The 20,895-nt window shown below is 33.0% G+C and overlaps 4 protein-coding genes and 1 long non-coding RNA gene across 5 annotated transcripts in view; 3 read left to right on the forward strand and 2 right to left on the reverse strand.

Moving 5' to 3' along the window:
* The window catches only part of LOC140842628 (caffeoylshikimate esterase-like), an 86,964-nt gene extending 70,386 nt beyond the window's left edge, over positions 1-16,578 (reverse strand). Inside the window, exon 1 of the mRNA XM_073210654.1 lies at positions 16,573-16,578. Within this exon, the coding sequence (XP_073066755.1) occupies positions 16,573-16,574 (2 nt within the window). The 5' untranslated portion in view covers positions 16,575-16,578. The remainder of the gene's footprint in view (positions 1-16,572) is intronic.
* LOC140842627 (small ribosomal subunit protein eS17-like) lies at positions 36-782 on the forward strand. Its single transcript, XM_073210652.1, has one exon. The coding sequence runs from the start codon at positions 129-131 to the stop codon at positions 555-557; it is 429 nt and encodes a 142-aa protein (XP_073066753.1). The 5' UTR covers positions 36-128; the 3' UTR covers positions 558-782.
* On the reverse strand, positions 2,029-6,107 carry LOC140842625 (magnesium transporter MRS2-3). Its single transcript, XM_073210650.1, has 6 exons — positions 5,603-6,107; positions 4,861-5,097; positions 4,649-4,777; positions 3,847-3,998; positions 3,163-3,406; positions 2,029-2,499 (listed from the first exon to the last, which is right to left on the reverse strand). Exons 1-6 carry the CDS (start codon positions 6,047-6,049, stop codon positions 2,212-2,214), a joined length of 1,497 nt encoding a protein of 498 aa, XP_073066751.1. The 5' UTR covers positions 6,050-6,107; the 3' UTR covers positions 2,029-2,211.
* LOC140842629 (uncharacterized) lies at positions 12,319-13,317 on the forward strand. Its single transcript, XR_012120455.1, has 2 exons — positions 12,319-12,603; positions 12,737-13,317. It is a non-coding gene; the product is annotated as an uncharacterized lncRNA (long non-coding RNA).
* Positions 16,579-16,885: 307 nt separating the features above from the next.
* On the forward strand, positions 16,886-18,293 carry LOC140803587 (transcription repressor OFP15-like). Its single transcript, XM_073159487.1, has 2 exons — positions 16,886-17,878; positions 18,019-18,293. The coding sequence occupies exons 1-2, from the start codon at positions 17,086-17,088 to the stop codon at positions 18,039-18,041; spliced, it is 816 nt and encodes a 271-aa protein (XP_073015588.1). The 5' UTR covers positions 16,886-17,085; the 3' UTR covers positions 18,042-18,293.
* The last annotated feature ends 2,602 nt before the right edge of the window (positions 18,294-20,895 follow it).

Consider the following 20,895-nt stretch of genomic DNA (forward strand, 5'->3'; position numbering starts at 1 on the left):
AAATTTAATAATTATTTCAGATTGCGTATATTTCACTTTCCAATTGCACATTTCCGCAAAACCTAGAAGCCTGCATTAGTCTACCACCTCTTCGATACTCCGGCGCCGCCGCGAACACAAGCAACAGCATGGGCCGTGTCCGAACGAAAACTGTCAAGAAATCTTCCCGACAAGTGATCGAGCGTTACTATTCCAAGATGACTCTGGACTTCCACACCAACAAGAAGATTCTCGAAGAGGTTGCTATAATCCCTTCCAAACGTCTGCGCAACAAGATCGCCGGTTTCTCTACCCATTTGATGAAGAGGATCCAGAAGGGATCCGTCCGCGGGATATCGCTCAAGCTGCAGGAAGAGGAACGCGAGCGCCGCATGGATTTCGTTCCCGATGAGTCTGCTATTAAGGTCGACCGCATCGAGGTGGACCAGGAGACTGTTGACCTGTTGGAGTCTATGGGCATGAAGGAGATGCCAGGTGTCGTGCTCAGGGAAGATCAAGGGCCTATTAATACTGCTCCGCCGATGAATTATGGCCGTGGCGGTGGCCGACGATACTAACAGATGAGCATTATTTTGGATTCTTCTTAGTTTTGTTGAAGATGATGCCTTTTAATATATTTTCATGCATGTCGAAGAAAATTTTGAGACATCGTTGGAAATGATTATGTTTTTATCTTGTTTGAGCATTCGCACATCGTCTGTTACTAAATTAATCTTATGACGATTATTACAAGTTCTTAGTGCAAATCTAAAGTTCGTAAGCTGATGTTGTTTGCCTTTCCACTCTTTTGGTATTGATGGTGAGTAGTTGGATTTTTGTTGTTACTCTTGATCTTGAATCTTAACTTGAATGAATGTTGATTATATATTTAAAGTGATATCAATAATTTACAGCAAAGTTATCAATTTTTAAACTGATTCTATGCGGTAGAGCATTGGGTCATTTGACTGCTGGGTTTATGTCTCATTCAACTGGGAGTATATCTTACTTCATCTCTACTATTGCTAAGATCCCAAATCAACAAGCGGCTTTTCTTTCAGACTTGTATAAAAATGGATTGGAATCGACCCGAACTACTCGACCGAATTGTAATGTGGTTCTCGTTCGAAAAGAATTTGTTAAGTGTAACTAACAAATGCCACTAGTTTGACCCAGAAACACGATATTGGGGATCATGTTCAATTTTGAGATTCCCGTAGGGTTGTGCATCAGCAAAGAGGTGTTCAGTGGTCTTTGGTGGAAGTTGATTTGGTGTAGAGGAGACAAGTTCCGGTAGGCATGTCGACCAGTTTTTCCTATTTCGTCGTGGGGGAGGAGAGGGGATTTGTTTTTAGGCATGATGCCGGACTGGATCCGATTGTTTCCAGATCGGTTTAAACCGGTTTTTGTGTCCTGTTAATTGTTAATTTATTTATTTATGTCTGTAGTGTTATCTAACTGCGGGCCAGAAAATCCAAAATATATATGTATAATTAATTAAACTTGATTATTCATTAATAAAAAATTATAGAAAAATCTTAATTCTTGATTTCACTCTTTTATATGTTAGCTAGAGTTATTAGCACAAAAAATACATAACTTTATGATTCAAAAATATCCTCTCAAGCCGCTGGCTCTCGTGGGCCTGTCTTTAGATGAGTTGAATAACCTCAATCCAATTCACTTAAATTGGGTGGCAAAGTAGATCAACCCGATAGACCCAACCCATTACGACGACTCTATTCATATGTCGTGTGTGCCTTGTATTTCTATTCTCAAATTTGGGTTCGTGCATAACTGTTATGACCTTTATGTGAGGCACACAGCTGCTTCTTTTTGGAGTCCAAGACTGCAAAAGAAAGGGACCTTGTAAACAGAGAATCAGGGGGTTCCCACTGGAGCTCTAATATTTTTATCCAAGCTGAACTTAAGCTTCCGTCCAAATATGAAATTTCAAACAAAAAATTAAAATTATATAGATCCATATTGCAAATATTAAGCACATCAAGAAGTTAAAAAGAAATGTGTAGTTGGATTTAATATATGTAATTAAAAATAAAGATAAAACATCCTCCCCATTTCACTTTATATATACTTCATTACATTTGATGCATTCAAAATATTTAAATATCCCCTAAAAATAACATTAACAAGAAAAAAAACTAAAATCACAGTTTCTGCGGTCACAAGCTAAATGATACAAACAGATGAAACTCATTCCAAGGACTTGTACTATTCTAGCAATCGTCTGTGTTTACACCAGGCAATGGCAATCACATACAAGAAAAGAGTGCCAATAGAACTCCCTCCAACGGTCCAAAGAAATCGATTCATTCCATTTATTTCATCATTGAACAGTTCGATGTTGATGTTCATGCCAAAAATCCCGGCCACGACAACAAAAGCACTCACCACAAGCGTTGCTGTAGTCAGCATCACCCCCATTTGAAGCAGATGATTTTGCTTGTCATCCAACATAATATTGATGTAATCTTCTGTGTCATCGACATACTCCCTCAGCTTTGGAAAAACATTGTGACGTGAGTATAAGGTAATGTTAGAAGACAATCTCTTTATGTGAAAACATATGACCAAGCATTTGACAATGAATAAAAACAATAGTTGGTAGTACAAGATAACACAAATCTTTTAGATGGTATAACGATCTAAACGCCTCATTTCTATTATTATGTCATATACAGTCCAAGCAATTGTTACAATTTACAACCCAACATAGAGTAACCAATTTTCTAAGCCAAAAGATCGCAAAATTTTTGGAAAGGAAAAATTTCGACTAAGAAAGAAGGAAACAACCCCTTGAGTTTTCCATGATATATGCCAACTGGACCACTATGCCAACCCTTGAGCAAATTTCGATCAAAATTTCAGTCATTAAGTTCCAAAACGATTATATTCCTCCAATCAAGTGATACACACAAAAAATGGCAACATAATTGTCATTAATACACCAACAGAATATCACCCAGGTAACAACTCAGAACCCAAACTCTGATCCATGAAGCAACAACAAAATAATAGTCGTAAAGGAAAGTAAATGAGGAGGGATCGAACAAAGTCTTGTCGGTACAATAAAGGTAAAATCAATATATATATATATATATATATATATATATATATATATATATATATATATATATAATGATAAAAAGATGAGTAACATACCGTGGATAACTTGTTCAGTGTACCATCAATCTGAACAAAGTATGCCTCTAACAGCATCTCGAGCTCCTCTACATCAAGGTTCTTGGTTATAGCACTATGTGTACTTGTGTGGGTGCCATGGCTGCCTCTGCTAAGAGCATTAGTGCCACCATAAAACTGAGCATGGCGGTTGTCTATCTGCTGGAGATCGCCATCAGAAACAATGGAATTTTCATTCCCCTCGACTAAAATTTCAGCTGGATTCCTGAAGAACGCGAGAGCAGAGCTGTAAGTGTACCTTTCAAGTAGCAAACTAAACAGCAAATTCCATATTTGGTAATTTGAAACATCTCATGTGTATTATGGACAGTTTGGACACGGTCTTACAGTAGAATTTGACCTCAAAATGTATTTATCGTGTGGGAACTTTTTAAATTGGTGAATCAAAAAAATACTAGAAAGTTCTATGTTTGGATATGATAACGAAAAATAAAGTTTTCAGATGTTTTCAAGCGAAGCTAAAGGAAAAGCTACAAAATCCACCTTTTCAAACTTCTTGATTTTGGCTCTTTAAAAGTATAAACCCAACCGAACCCCACCTTTTAATAAATTATTTGTTCTTTTTTTTAAAAAAAAAATAGTTTTTCTTAAGAAATACTCTCCATCCAAATGAATTCATATCAAAACAATACCAGCTTCACTTGCCTATCATCCACATCTGAGTTAACTTCTTCATCAATGACATCTTGCTCGTTTATGGAAGAGACGGATGTATTTTCAAGCTGCAATTTTTCTGTTAAATACATCTCTGCCATGTCATCATCATCATCTAGCAAATGCTCTAGCTCATCCCTTACCTGGTGTACATATTACAATCTCTAGTTCAAAGAAAAATGAAACATGCTTTCGTTCACCACTATTATGCAGCATATCAATAAATCAGCAAGATTCAGCAAACAAATAATTTCTCAAAAGAAAGGTTCTCCAATTTCAGTTTGTAATAGATAAAATTGGTTTAAAGCACGCAAGAAATATATAGGCATGACACTCAGAGAGAAGTTAAAGTATGAATATATCAAACAAGTGCTTGAAACCAATTTAGACTAAATATTCAGCGTTGCACAGCAGCTACAATAGATGATGAATGGAGAAAAAAGATGATTTAATTCATGAGAAAAAATTACAAGCATCTAAGTAATAGTGTCACTCTATGATTACAGAAGGGACTAAGTTTCCAATTATACAAAAAGTGAAAAGTCACATCAGCTAATACTGTTTCATTTACGATGCTTTCAGCCTTAAATTTTGGATGATCGTAGTTAAAGCATACACAAAAAAAGGTCAACAAGCAAGGAAGGATCGTGAATCATGTTTCATCAAGTAAAAAGTATTGGCTACCAAGATATCAGCATAAATAAATTCAGCAAAACATTTTTTTAACCAAAAGGATCAATGATAGCTAATAGTAAAGAAAATTTTAAGATGGGAGAACATCAAAATGCTAAACCTTTTGAACACGTCCAGTAATAGCAACCAAGCGGCTCTTAATTTGCCGTACACGTTCCAAATTGAGAGTACTGATTTTTGAAGTTAATTTATCCAAGGCTGGATGTGCTTCTTGTTCCAATGTCCTTGCCTACAAAAAAGAAAAATTATAAGAACAACCTAGAAAAAAGAATCAATAATTAGAATTAAAGCATTTGAATTGAAGTTTCAAACCTCATTATCCAAGCTACCGCATGCCGCTTCTAGGCATGCCTCCAAAGCAACAAACTCAAAGGGCAAAAGCTTTGGCCCATCTCGGTTTTCCAAAGATGGTTCTCTCCCATCGACTTTTCCCGATTCATCCTTGATTGGGAAGTTCTTAGAATTATTCTGAGGACTTATAGGCCTGGATTGAGGCCCTTCCAAATCATACAAACTTGTCCAGTCCGCATTCTCACCATCCCCAGATTCCTTAATCACCACCACATCATGTCATCATACAAATATAAATCTTCCATAATTCTTTATGTATCAAATCAGAAATTTAAATGGAGCAAGTCCCCATTTCACCACACATGCTAATCATTCAAAGATAAATGAACCAAGCCCATAACAGGAGACAGGAAACCACAAGCAAAAGACTGCGGGAGCACATCTAAGAATTTAGTCAAAGACAGTATCAACCTATCAGAGGGTCACTTCCATTTTAACATAAGTAAACTTCTTTTTGTTTAAACTTGTTGCACACACTTGCCCGCCCTTAGCTTAAACACCAATACATTCTAAACTAGGAAAATATCTCACGAAAGAATTTGCTTGATGTCCATTATGATTCAATTATTTCAATCCCAACAGATAATATGTTTATTTACGTTCAATCAAACAAATTGTAGCATCATAAATTCTTCAAAATGCCAAACATGAAACTTTAAATGCCTACATACATGATGGATTAGATATGGGGGAGAAAGGGGACCTGAGACTTGATAGCCTGGTGATGACGCAATAATCTCCTCTGAAGCTCATCGACAAAAGGACTAACAGAGGGGTCTTTAGAATTGAGCAATAGAACTTCTTGCGCCGTAATGATTGCCTTTATATGCTCCAAATTAATGACGATAGCTCGCTCACGACCCAGAACCGTGGACGGGTACGACAACAGGGGATCAAGTATCCGGAGATCACGCGCGGGGAGACCGGTCCGCTTCATGATAGCATGTTTCCCGGCCTCCACCACCTGGGCCTGGCCGTTAGATTCCAGCAAAAGCCACGCCCTCACCCCAACAGCCTTCTTCCGTATCCCTACTCCGATTCCCACGCCTCCACCTCCTCCGGGGGCTGATCTGAGGAGGGGTTCGCCCGAGCCGTCTTCCTCCGCTTGCGACGGAACTGGCGGTTTTGGTGGCGGCGGCGTGCCCCTCATGGTTTATTCTCCGAGGTTTGACTTTCTTTGATGGATTATGATTAAAACACGGTATTTGTGCTAGATTTTACTGGTCGCGTATGCTTTATGTTTTTTGAAATCTATTTTTAGCCCTTTTTAATTTACTTTTCAATTTTATCTTTTTTACAAATCAAATTTGTAACACAGGAATCGAGTTACAACCCACGATCTAAAAAGTTTTTATAATTGAATTGCATATAAATTCTTACCACCAATCTTTGTCTCGATCTATCTCTAAAAAAAATATTACTTTTCATATTATATATCTATATATATATATATATCATATCAATTCATTTCAAAAAAATTAATCATGAAATACAACATGAGATAATCAATCTAATACAAAAAATTATGTTTATATTATAAGAAATATCATTGCTTTCAAAAATAAAATGCAAATTTTTAAAATATGTTTTCCTAAACATTACAATAATTTTAAATTAGCATGTAGTATCAAATTTTTTGGGAACTTACTGTTCCATATAATTCATTACTCTATTATTGGAAGCAAATGATTAAGGATGCCGATGGATATTGGATATGATTTCATATTCTTCGTCTTCATCTTCATATATATGGGATGATTTGATATATATATATAATATACATTAACCAAATATTTTAGAGTAGGTTTCATGTGAGATCGTCTCACAGATTATCATAATCATATTCACAATAAAAAGTAATACTCTTAGCATAAAAAATAATATTTTTTAATGGATGACCCAGATAAAAGATCCGTCTCACAAATACGACCCGTGAGACCGTCTCACACAAGATTTTGCCAATATTTTATTATCACCTATAATCAGTGATGGTTCTAAGATTTCGATTCTGTGGGTGTTGTTTATAAAATACGGACAAAATATTATAAGAGAAAAGACAAAAATTCTATCGATATACTCACGGACATTTGTCCATGAGATTAGAGATGAGAAAAAATACTGAAATACCGAAAAACTGTACCGAAAAAAATACCGAACTTATCGAAAAATCGTTATACCGAACATACCGTACCGAATTTTTCGGTATCATTATGGAATTTTTTTTCGGTATTTCGGTAATTTTTATTATTATTTTTTAAAAAAATTTAAGTCGGTATACCGAAAAAATGTCGGTATACCATACCGATATTTTCGGTACGGTATACGGTACCGTACTTCGGTACGATATACCGTACCGTATCTACCCCTATATGAGACTGTCTCACGGATATTTGTCTGTGAGACAATTTAATATTGCTCATATTTACATACCAGAAAACCCATATATCTGATTATCCATTTATTTAATCAAATAAAAAATCTAAATTATACCTTGTCCATTTAGAGCGGATATCAGATTTTTCATCGAGTTCGTAAGAAATTATTTTTTTCCCTACAAATTAAGTTTGAATTTCAGATAATTGAGAAATTTGAAACATATTAAAAGAATATAAATCTAAACTAAAATAGATATTGCTACTCTAGGCTCGGGTTTTGGGCCCTTTGGCGTTGAAGAATTCAAAGTCAAATCCTGTGGATTAGCCTTAACATTCCCAAGGTCTTAGAAATGGACTTACTAAAACAGATCCTTTTTTATTGGGCTTCCGACTAAAAGCCCAATAAAAACTTTTTTAAAAGCTTTTGAAATTTTTTATTTTCAAGTATTGCAACATATTAAAATTAATTATCCTTAGTTCTTCATAAATCCATGAGCCGGCTCGTAAACTTAAAATTACTATTCATATAAATGAGTTCTTTTAATGATAAACAAACCATATTTACATGTCTGCGAGTTAAGCTCAAACGCAACTTCTTTGTACTGAACTCGATGCAGTTTGATGATTGTTTTATAATCATTTGTCTAATTAAATCCATACATTTTCTCGCAAAATCTTTAGCCTCAACTTGGCAAAGTTTTGAAATATTTACAACTATGTAGCAACGCTTGGAATCTCGGAAAGTAAATACGATGATGACAAAAACTTGTGTGAGACGCACTCACGGGTCATATTTTGTGAGATGTATCTCTTATTTGAGTCATCAATGAAAAAATATTACTTTTTATGCTAAAAGTACTTTTTTATTGTGAATATTGGTAGGATAGACTCGTCTCACAGATAAAGATTCGTGACACCGTCTCACAAGAGACCTACTCATACATGATATATCTAATATGTTCTTATTTGATGCTTCAATTCGCTGTCCTGTTGAAAGGGTGCAAATTGTTGCTAGGCCAAGGAAATATATATATGTGTATCTGAATATCAACTGTATGCTCTATTACCAACCTAGCCACTAAGGTCCTCCTCATCATCTTAGACTGTAGTTTCACAAAACACCATGAGTTGAAGACGAGAAATCCGCGCGCCCTGAGAGGCGATCCAACAGCCCCAGCTGATGCTGCACTTACATAGATTGCTTTTGCCTTTGTGATAAACCCTGTATGCATGGGGTTTTATTGAGTCGATGAAAAGGAAAACGGAGAGCCAATCAACAAAAAATGATATGAACTCAAGCAAATATTGTCAGTCATGGAATTCATCTAATGTATAGTTAACATCAAACTTACCAACAATTAAATTTCTGGAGATGAAACTGATCTGCTACGCTCATAAATCAACATTTAGTTACGATGTGACGACTCGGTTCTGCCCAAATTATTTACACGTACCAAGTACACAAAGCCAGTATGTTGTTTGATACAACGTAATTTCTCTGCCCACAAATTACACTAGTTAAATATATTGTACGATGGAATCGAGAGTACTCTCCTCAGATCTCAAATTCAATTCACACACCACATTTATCGTAGGCTTCTCATCAATATGTCGGAAGGCATCCAGAGCAGAACCCACATCAAGAATATTGAAAGGGAAAACACCTACATCTAATGCACCTGCAACTCATATTAATTACTTCTCAGTTCCACAGTTAAAACACACAATTTACTTTTTCTCTCCTTAATTGCTCAATGCATGCCTCGTTCTGAGTGTAGATGTGTCGAGCAAATTTTAATCCCGAAAGCTTGGTGTTTGCCGAGCTCCAGTTGTATTCGAGTACCATCGCAGCAAAACCATAAATGCTATTGTTGAGTTATTTCCTATCAACATGATATCTAAGTTGGAAAACATATGGATATTATTCTCCTAAGAATTTGATGAATACGCATATATAGCTTTCGAATTAATTCAATTTTTTTTAAAAAAATGCAATTGTAAGTGGTAATAAGATAGTTTGGTAAGGTATGTATATCTGCAGATCTTTCCAATGAATATGTCTATGGGGTAGCAAGTTGAATACCCGATGGGCGTGGAGATGAGGATGACAATGGATTTAATAAAGACAAAAACTTGCGTGAAACGGTCTCACAATCGTATTTTGGAGACGAATTTTTTATTTGAGTCATTAATGAAAAATATTATTTTTTATGCTAAGAGTATTACTTTTTATTGTGAATATCGGCAGTGTTAACTCATCTCACAGATAAAGATTCGTGAGACCGTCCAATAAATAGATACTGAGACAGGTGATATGAAATCATATCTAAATATGACTTATTGTCATCCCTATACTAAAGTCTTTTAACCAGCTCAAGTCCAGAGTCATAATCTAATTTTGACTAGCTGGGGGACATTTTATAGGACCCATTTTACCTTATTTTGTATGATTAGGCATACAATTTATGCAGCAAATTAGACTTTTGTAAATATTGGAGTTTGGAGGACTATTAATTAGGCAAGTGACATAATTAGGTTGCCACTTGCCTACCAACTTGGTTCTCTTCCAACTCATTTCATTTTAGATTTTTTTAAAAAAAATATAAATGTTGAAAATAAAGATTTTAATTCTTTTAATGACATTTTAAAGTAATGGAGAGCAATTAATGACGGATATCTTGAAATTTTTTAGTTCATGTGATAAGATGATGAATTATGTATAACATGTTAATGATAAATTCATACATATAGATAACATAATGATTTATAATTTTATTTTTTTTGCAAAACTTAACTCAAACATTATATAAAATAAGGACGTGTAATCAATTATTATGTCACATTTTCACGTCAAACAGTATCTTATAAACTAAAACATACAACAATTACCGTATATATATATACACACATACATACATACATACATATTATACATAACATATATATATATATATATATGAATGGGAAAATGTGTTGACATCAGATTGTTAATTGTATTTGATGAATGGATAGCAATGTTAATTGTCTTGTTCCATAAACGATCAAAATATGGTGTTTTGATTATTGTTGGATTTAAAATATTCGAGTTGATCATTTGTTATTAATAATTATAATTTTTGCAGATGATAATGACTTGATCTTACAATTGGTATCAATTATTGAGACGATATAATTATTGAGTAGACATCGTTGAGGAACAACAATTGTTCTTGCTAGAACGACCGAAATATGATTCTTGAATATTATATGATCTAAAATTTGAATTACACACCATCATTACTGTAAATTTTTATAGGGTACAAGCACAACTATTTAAATGAGACGAAAATGTTATCTTATTGAGGTATAAATGGCGTGTCGATAAGAACATATTAATTTCTTTGCATCCAAATTTGACAAGCAAAAGGATGGGCGATGGTTACCTAAACAACACCCACATAAAATAAAGAGACTTGAAATTTCCATGTCCCAAAAATGTAAAAATCTTAATAGTTATTGGCTAAATGAATAAATTTTACATATAATTTTCGAGAATATTGATTTATTAACAAGAACATATAATTGTTAATTTGATCTCAAATATAATTATATGGTCTAATTTTTTTTATCTTTTAAATTAACATGGGATCAAGTGGATGGATATCAGATTTATTATATGACGAAGTGAAATAAAAATATCATTTCTTTTACAGATCCTACACATATTTGAATCATTATTATAAACTAAAAAGACATCGATCTTCTCTTTTTTAAAACATAAAAAAACATCTATTTAGAAACGTGTTAATTATTTTTTAAATATCGATTTATTTGAGATCATATTGTATATAGTCAAAATATATATTATACTGGAAAAATATCAAAATTGGTCTCGCAAACTTGTCTAATTTTTATTTTGATCATATATATCTAATTAGTCAAATTTAGGTTATAGCATAGTAGTTTTGCTTCTTTTGCAATCTTAGCTTAGTCATTTTTTTTTTGTGAAACTACTAACGTAGTTTTGCCTATTGCTGATGTATCTAACCGTCATTTCAAATCTAAATTCGATTAATTAGATAACCAAAATCAAAATTAGGACATCGTTGCACACACTTGCCACTCAATTCCTCATATCTTAGTTGACCTTTAGGTAAAAGATGCTCGACGAGCTTGTTTAAGAAGTTCGAAAAAGAGTTCGTTTAACGAGCCAAGCTCGAGCCATGATAGTTAAACATGATAAGAAAATTATTAACGAACCGAATTCGAATTATTCGCGAGCTTAATAATTTTCAAACGAGCTGATCTCGAGCTTTATAATAATAGTTCTAATCGAGCTCGAGCATATATATATATATATATATATATATATATATATATATATATATATATCCTAAACTACTGGATTATCCAAAAAGACGGAAGGATAATATGGATAAAACTCCATGTATACGTAGCTAGCTAGCTAGATTGGCTAACACAATAGTTTATCTATTATATTATAAAACATTTCAGAATTCAACTGTTCATTTAAAACATAATAAATGATATAAGTTTGATTGGCCCGATTGATGAGGAGTACATGGCCAGCAGCAAACATCAGGGCCAGCTTGGACGGTGAGAAACTTTTGATAAATTCATGAATGAAGGTCAAAGATATTACGCATGCATGCTTTCTACAATTTAATTTTGAAGAGCTTTTAGTGCTGTATTAATTGGAAAAAAAATAAATTATTATTTAATTCGTGCCTTTTCAAATAAATCAAATATACACACACACTCTACACAGTTACACCAACATGGGCATCTTACGAAAGCAAGAGTTACATGTCTTACTTTTTCTTTAAGGGAAGTGTTCGATTCTTTGCGATATAATTTGGTATTATTTACTGTCTAAATTCTTGCTCATTTATTGTTGAGGTATAATAACTGTTCGAATAAAATAGTGATCCAACCGTGACACTTGAGCTGCTGAACGTTTAAAAGATTTGAATTTAACCATTATATTTTTTTGGTAAAGTAAAAAGCGTTCAGTTTTAAAATCTAGCTCGACCCTGCCCCCTTGCTAAAATTAATTCATATACTATCTAGACTTCCATCAGTCCTCTATCTTTAATTCAATTCAATTGATTATCCTTTCTCACGTCACAATTGCTCTTCATACAGTTAAGCTTTAAAGCAATCCGAAATCTCTCACTTATCAACTCTTCTTTTATATATAGCATGGCTTTGGAGCTTCAAAACTACTCCAACAAGCCCGTGTAAAATGGCAAATACTCCGCCATCACCACCACGATCCGCTCTCCATCTGTAGATTTAAAAGACCGCTCTTATCTTCTCCCCGGACGCGGTAAGCACTGTCGACGAATTGACAAAATTGTTTTTTTCTGATTTACTCTAAAACTGAATTGAAAGCCTATGTATATTCTGATCATGCACTTGTAATTAATATTTCTACTGACATCTTTTGTTCGTTAATATAGAAGTTTTGAGAAGAAAACTACAAGATGAATCCAAGAAACGGACCACAGCTTGACCTCAAGTTGAATTTGTCACCACCAAGGATGATCAGCAATCATGTAGTGGATTCCCCGAGCCGATCATCATCGGGTACCGTGTCGCCAACGTCCCCTCAGAGCTCGTGTGTATCGTCCGAGCCGAATCAAGCCGACTACTGTTCCATCCGACAGTCGACTAGCCCTGATGCGACACCCATGGTGCTCGTGGGGTGCCCCAGATGTCTGATGTATGTGATGCTATCTGAGGATGATCCACGATGCCCCAAATGTAAAAGCTCTGTACTGCTTGATGTCCTCCATGATAATTACACCAGGAAGACGAAGAAGAGTTGAAATTATTCAAAAAAATATGCAAGTAGAAGAACTCTTTAAGCTTCATCTCTGGTTCAGTAGGCTAAGCTTACAATAATTTGAATCTTATGTAACATTAGCTAGTCTACTCTTGATGATGAAGATTAATTAATTTGTGCCACCTTTAGCAGAAACCTATGTTGATGTTCTTGTATTAGGCAATCTATTATATATGCATGATTTCTTCTTTCTTACATGCGATTCAGTATATCATGATTAACATCAAAATATTTCATCAATAGTTTAATATTTATGTAAATTATATATGTTCTTAATTTTCAACATTCATACCCAGAGTCATATATATATATATATATATATATATAGATATGGAACAATATATTTGGCATATATATGTCGATAACACGTGAAGTTACAAAATTAATTAAAATCAGCAGCATCATTAAAATAATTAATGCATGCCTCCCTTAGTAGTTCAACGTCAATGTTACAATTTAATAAAATATGATAAGGGAAACTGTGACACGTGCCAAGCATGTGAATCCATTAAATATTATGATAGGTTAATAGATTGTTACTTATTGAGGAATAAGGCGAGGGTAATTTGGTAACTCTACTCGTTTATATTTTCTTTTATTATTACATTGAAATAAATTAGGGGCCTGTCTGCCTATATTCTTTTTGAATTAAATTAAAAGCAAGTCAATAAATGCAAGAGTTATTGAGATGGTTGGGAACAAGATATGGTGGCTATTACATCATATGACGAACGTAGATTGATTTTAAAGGCACTTTATTTAAAGTTGCTGAGGCAGGAAACTTAAGGTGGTCGAATACAAAATTTTAGAATGCATTTTACATTTATAATATAGAGAATCACAAGTATGGAGAAAATTTTGAAAGATTAACCTTATCTTAATTTAATTTAGTTAAATATTTAACGACCAAGCTAATTAGATTTCCAGCACGGGGTCGCTAATCGGTCGCTAATACCTGGTTTTCCTAGACATGTTTGTAATTTAAAGATGAGTTTTTATAGAAGAAATGCACACTTCTGAAAGCTTAGAATTATACATTCTACATTTAAAATTTTATTTTCAAAACATTTGAAATATAACCAATCATTAACCTTTTCTTTATTGAATTCTAAATTGTTTATAATCCAAAAGCAGACGAAATAAATGGCCCATTTTATATATGCAGCATTAGCAATTGTTTGGGCCTTCACTCAGTTCGGCCTATCACCTTACTAAGCCCAAAGGCATATGCAGTAAGCTCATCTACGAGGAATTCAATTCCAGAAAATAATGAATGCGCTTAGTGTTATGAACGTAGGGTTAATTTAGCTATTAAAGCTTGTGCATGCATAGGGATGGCGATGGAGTGAGGCAGGGGCGAGTTTGTCATCCTCATCTTTATCCTCGAATTCCATCAATATCTATTACTCGTCTCGATTCCCACTTTTTCAGTTCCAGGAAACCGCTGGGATCAAATCCCTATCGCAACCCCCATCTCCGTTTCAAAAATATTAATGAGACAAGACATCCCTGAATCAAAACTTATTATTATCTATTATTATTAGTGATAATATTAATTTCAATATTAATAATAAAAATATTTTTATTTAAAAAATAATAATATTATTATTTTACTATTAATATTATTTTCGGGACGGATTCGAAGATAGAGATAGCAATCTCATATCCTCCCGAATTGCTTCTTAGATTTTAAAAATTATTCGAATCCGAACCCAAACCTGAAAAAATCAGAGATCTCTATCACCGTTTCGGGTTTTTCTCGCGGGCCTCTACTTTGAATCTATATGTGTGCGATCTGATTTGGACTGAAATTTCAGTAAAGATATCGATAGTTCTTGCGATCTGATTTGACCTGAAATTTAAGACATTGATCGATTATAAATTTAGATTGTGGTTAGCTAATAAGCTCAACGTTAAGCAATTTTTTTTTTCCATAACTTAGGTTTAGATTGGATCATATAAGTGAATGCATGAGTACTAATTTTCTTACAAAGAAAAACAATTTCTAGCTAATTTAATTCCAAATGATACAGTTATTTTTAAAAGTCAATTAATTAGTTCAATGCAATAATTTTTACTATATGAGATGTGACTGAAATTCCCACAATTCAAAGCTATATATATATATATATATATATATATATATATATATATATATATATATATATATATATATATATATATATAAACACACACGAATATTAATATATTGTTTATTTTGTGTACTATGATATGTGTGTTAATTTTGTGTGATAGAGCATACATCTGCACGTGACGGAGGCTTCTACACATTAATATACTTCACATGATTTCCCACTCCAAAAATGTTTTTCATTCCTACGTGTTTGCTAATATTTCAAGCACTTGATGTCGTGATATTTTGGGTCGAGAGATGTATGATCGGATCATTATTTATTTTTAATGATGCATTGAAAATTTGGTTGTATGAGGATTAAAATATTGACATGATGTTGAATAAAAGGTAAGACAGCTCATCCTTAATTTCATGTTCCAAAAAAACGAAGTCGTTTGGTGCTAAAGAGTATCGAGGTCTGATAAGCATGTTACGCTCAGGTCCAAATGAATTTTGATTAAAAATAAAAATATATATGAAGTAGCTGATATAAGATCTCATTGTATGATCGAATTTGTGTGGGTTTCATACAGAAAACCATTGATTTGATCCTAGGTATAAAAATTGAATTCTTGACCCAATTAAATAAAATTATACTGTTACGCATTGGCCAAAATTTCTAAAATATCGGTTGTTTCTGACTTTATAAAGACCGACACTTGATCATGTGTCAATATGTCGATCTTTAAAATTTTGAGGGATAAAACGTTGAGTCTAATAATTGATATCAGTCCACGATAGTTTTATTTTTAAACCTTCATAGATAAATACAAAATAGAAAAATTGCGTTTTTATAATATAATTTTCACGTTTACATTTTCGATAATGTTTTTTTTACTAAATTGTTATGTTGTTATGTCAGTAATTTTCGATGACTCTTCTGTTAAGTCAATTTTATTTATATGAGTTTATATGTAAATAATTATGTGTTGTGAGTTGTTAATTAAGTTAAGCTCAAAATAAAGTGATTAACTAATGTTTCGAGTTATTGGCTTTTAATTTATTTAATATATTGTGTCTATTTAATGCGTACATACATAAGTGTCATTTATATTCTTATGACAGGCTAAATAAATAATATCAGAAGATAATAATAGACATTATCTATATAGAGTCATTATCACCAAATCATGCGTTATCACATTCATTATTAAGACGCATGATTATGACTTCAGGTACGCTTCCGTTTAAGTTTTCAGTCAAACTCTTAATGATTTAACACGATATATTTTGTACTTTCTCCCACATCGTCGTCATTTTTAGCATCACGTCAACATTTAACTACAAAAAATACTAAAATGGAAAAAAATAAAATGATTGGATTAAAAATATAAATTGAACGATAATATAATAAAAATTAGTTAATGTGCAAGTCATATTACGAAAAATGCATTTTTTTCATGACAAAATTTTCATTGTAAAGCACCTCTTCCAAATGTAAACCACTTGAACGATATCAGAATTCAGAGAAACGCCATTCATGTCAAATTATGGGAATAAACCTATCCAGTGAAGGGAGAATATAATTTACATGTTCCAAATTTCAAAATGGCAAAAAAACAAAAGAATCGTTCACTTTGAATATAATTAGATCATATATTCCAAGCTAACAACAGGACAACATTAAATTCTGGTCATCTTCCCTCCACTTTTTTATTTACCTTTTCTTACTTGAAAATCTGCCGTTGAATTGAACCTACCAATTCTGTACGCTTTAAATGCTGTAAACCAAGTAAAAATCAGACAACATTAAAATATTACATCACTATCTTAGACCACATCTTTTCCTCACTCCCAAGCCCCCTCCCTGAAATTTACCACTCCCCAAAATGGGCAAGAAAATGAAGCTCCCATTTCTTTTCAAGGCCGCCGCTTCCCCCTCTCCCTCCCCTTCCGCCGCCACTTCTTGGCAGTGGCCAGCCTGCGTCAACAACCCCAAAACCCTCTCTTTCAGAGCGAACCAAAACGAAGACATATACAAAACCATGAACTCGGCATATCTTGAATTTACGGAAAGTATTCCAGATTATTCTGAAGGAAGTTTCTCCTATGAGGGGGCTAACATCGATCCATCTGCGGTGATTCGAGGGCTGAGATCGTCCGACAGGCTGTTCTTCGAGCCTGGAGAGACGAACTCCATCCTGGAAGAAGCAAGAACCCATGATTTTCCATACAAGGAAACCGTCTCCATCTTGGCTATTGATTCCAGGGACCCATTCTCGGATTTCAGGGCTTCTATGGAGGAAATGGTGGAGGCTCACGGGTTAAAGGACTGGGAATGTCTGGAGGAGCTTCTGACTTGGTACCTTCGTGTTAATGGCCGAAGTACCCATGGATATGTCATTGAAGCTTTTGTAGATTTGTTGTTGCACCTTTCTTTAGTCGCACCTGATTCTTCCAAAACCGCCATTGATGAGCCAGCTTGCTCTTCCTCTTCGAATACCACGCTGAATTCTTTGACTTCTCCTCTATCTTTTTCTTCTTCCACTTATTCCTCAATCTGCAGCCCTTGTTTATCTTCCCTAGAGAATGAAGATGAAATAGTTGTGGAGAAAGTTGTTGGCTGTTCTTCTTCATCGTCATCTTCTTCACAAATTAATGCTTCTTCTTCTTCTTCTTCAGGTGTTTAATATTATTATTATTATTATTATTATTATTATTATTATTATTATTATTATTAAATTTGGTCCCATTTTTTCTTGATTTTTCTGCAAGTGTTAATAATTGGTGTACATTGATTTACTACTTTGGTTTGCATGCAGGTGGAAGATGGGTATATAGTTAGATCGATTCTTGAAAAAATAAATTGGAGTACTATACAATTATTTCCCAAGATTAATCATCGATCGATTGCATTTAATTTCTCGCTTTCATAAGCGACGTATCGTAAATCGTAGTTCATCGGCAGCGACTTTGACGTATCGAGAAGATCTCAACATTTTACAGAAAATTTATTATACAAATTTTACGATAAGGTGGAGCCTACTTTATATTATAGAAATTATTGTTAGTCCATTCCAAATAATGTAAAAAACACTTTTTGCTTGTATTTAAGGCGCATTTAAAAAAAACAAATGTATTTAAAATATTTATTTTTATTTATTTCGATTAAAATTCAATAAAATTTAGTTTATGGGATACTCAAAATTTTGATTTTTTACATTTGTCCTTTTTTATTTTAGTTCATTTTTAGTTTCACGTATCAACGCAAAAAAGACTAAAATTATAAAATAAATTATCAAAGTCACCAAAAAATTGAAAATACATGATAAGACTAAAACTAAATTTGGATAAAAACACGACCAAACTTGCCAAGTCTAAAACATCAAGGACTAAAAATAATTACCCCATATTTATTTTTCGTTTTGTGTTCTACAAATAAATATATTGAATGAAGAGGGGTTTCCAAGTTGGAATTCAAATTGGAGCTAGAGTGACTATCAGTCGACAGTTGACAGCAACAATACTAAAACGATACAAAATTTGCAGTGGTCCTCTCTGAAAATGTATGATGTAAATATATCTTGCAGCATCAGCACAAACCAGAAATTGAGTGAAGAATCCATACTTCCATTAATTCATTCATACGAATGCCTCGAAGTGTCAACTGCGAAACGATCAAAGTTTACCGCAGGCCATCATTAGGGATTTTTCGAACCTTTTTGAAATTTTACGCGTAATATGTATAAAAATCCGACTTGGGTTTAAGTTCTTTTTTTTTTAGGGAAGATGAAAACAGAAAAGAAGTTTTTTAGGGTAATTTGTATTTTCGAGGGCATCTTCTTAATTATTATCTTTTCATGCCTCACTGGCTGTAACGATTAGAGTCCTTTTCACGTCTGTTTAAACAGATAACTGGATAAGCATTGGAGGAAAAGAACAGAGAAATGAAATTATTCTCATACGGACAAGACAATCTTGCTTGTATATCGCATCAATGTTTGATGGTTCTTACTTCATCATAATTCAATGGTAACAACTAAATTATTTTATTGAAAAACCGTTGTCGTGGGTGTGTTGTTGAAGTGTATTTTTCTTGTAGTGTTCATTTTAATTCAATGGTAACTTTATGTTGATTAAGAATCATAAGAATGTACAAATAGTTGCTACGATGATCGGACTCGAACCCGAATAAAATGGTTGGATTTTCGAATAAAAAATATCAATTTTAATTTAAATATATATATATATATATATATATATATATATATATGAAGATTACAATGGTCAAATCCAAAGATTTTGCAATATATGAAGATTACAATGGTCAAATCCAAAGATTTTGCAAAATAAATGGATCTATCTTTTCATTTTGTTTCAAATCAATTATTCGAACATACAATTATTGACAAACTACTTCGTTCTCTTTTAGCCAATCATTGTACATGCAATGAATTCATCCATGTTAAATATTATATTTCATATAATTTTTTATATTAATTTAATATCACTATCCCAAATTATTATTAAAAAAATAAGAAAAATGATTTACGAAAATATTAAATTTCATAATATGCGTAGTGTCAACCTAAAAAAGAGCATCGATTTGTAGGTGACCTAGTAGCATGAAATGCTCCACTCTTCGTGCTGTTTCGTTCCTAAATTCGAGCTCAAACACATATAATTTTTTAATTTTGGTGGAATAAATAAAAGAATATAATATTGATTAAAAAAATAGTAAAGAATCTTCCGACTAATTTTAAAACAATTTTGGCATTATATTATGGACACCTATACGATGAGCATATGCATCAATCTCGGAGAAAGATTCTTGTCCTCTCTCAGCGCCGAACCTTCTAAGCCTTGTGCTTCACCAAGTTTTTCTTACAATATGTGAAAATGCTCATCAATATCTATGCTATTAATAAAGCTACTGTGAGTCCATCTTATTAATCAATTTTGTGAGATGAATTTTCGAAGACTGAATCATAAAAAAAATATTATTTTTTATATCAAAAATATCACTTTTCACACCAAATATAGACTGAGTCGATTATAATAGATATAGATTTATGAGACCGTCTCACAAGAAACAAGATACACTCATAGTAACTATCTTTGTTGAAACTTTTTTCTCTTAACTCTAAAATTACTCGTTCACACATTTTACTCTAAAACATATTTAATTTTGTGGAGTATGCTTTTCATATTTTGACATATTTAATTTGTACAATATCGTAATTAAATAAAAAAATTCAAAATAAAATATGAGCAAATACATTAGAGTGAGTCTTATGTGAGACTGTCTCACGAATCATAATCCGTGAGACGGGTCAACCCTACTCATATTCACAATAAAAAGTAATACTCTTAGCATGAAAAGTAATACTTTTTCATGGGCGATCCAAATAAGAGATCTGTCTCACAAATACGATCCGTGAGACCATGTCACACAAGCTTTAACCAATATATATTATATTAAACACACACAATGTGTGTTCAGTCCTAGTTTATAATAAAAACAAGTGGTTATAATAAATCTTACACCGAATAAAAGTAACATCTAGCTATACTTACGCCCCAAATATATAGATTTATTTTTTTTTCTCACAAAAATTAAAAAAAATTATTGGAAGAAAACAAATTTACTAACAAACTTTCTATTGTCGCACAAGTCAATTTGTGATATAAATATTCAA

This window comes from Primulina eburnea, chromosome 10, assembly GCF_022965805.1.
Source record: "Primulina eburnea isolate SZY01 chromosome 10, ASM2296580v1, whole genome shotgun sequence".
Classification (NCBI taxonomy): Eukaryota; Viridiplantae; Streptophyta; class Magnoliopsida; order Lamiales; family Gesneriaceae; genus Primulina; species Primulina eburnea.

Coding starts and splice junctions, on each gene's coding strand:
- LOC140842627 (XM_073210652.1), top strand. CDS start 129: ATGGGCCGTGTCCGAACGAAAACTGTCAAGAAATCTTCCCGACAAGTG.
- LOC140803587 (XM_073159487.1), top strand. CDS start 17,086: ATGGGCAAGAAAATGAAGCTCCCATTTCTTTTCAAGGCCGCCGCTTCC. Junction 17,879..18,018: donor TTCTTCTTCTTCTTCTTCAG/GTGTTTAATATT, acceptor GTTTGCATGCAG/GTGGAAGATGGGTATATAGT.
- LOC140842625 (XM_073210650.1), bottom strand. CDS start 6,049: ATGAGGGGCACGCCGCCGCCACCAAAACCGCCAGTTCCGTCGCAAGCG. Junction 5,098..5,602: donor ACCAGGCTATCAAGTCTCAG/GTCCCCTTTCTC, acceptor GTGGTGATTAAG/GAATCTGGGGATGGTGAGAA. Junction 2,500..3,162: donor CACTGAACAAGTTATCCACG/GTATGTTACTCA, acceptor GTTTTTCCAAAG/CTGAGGGAGTATGTCGATGA.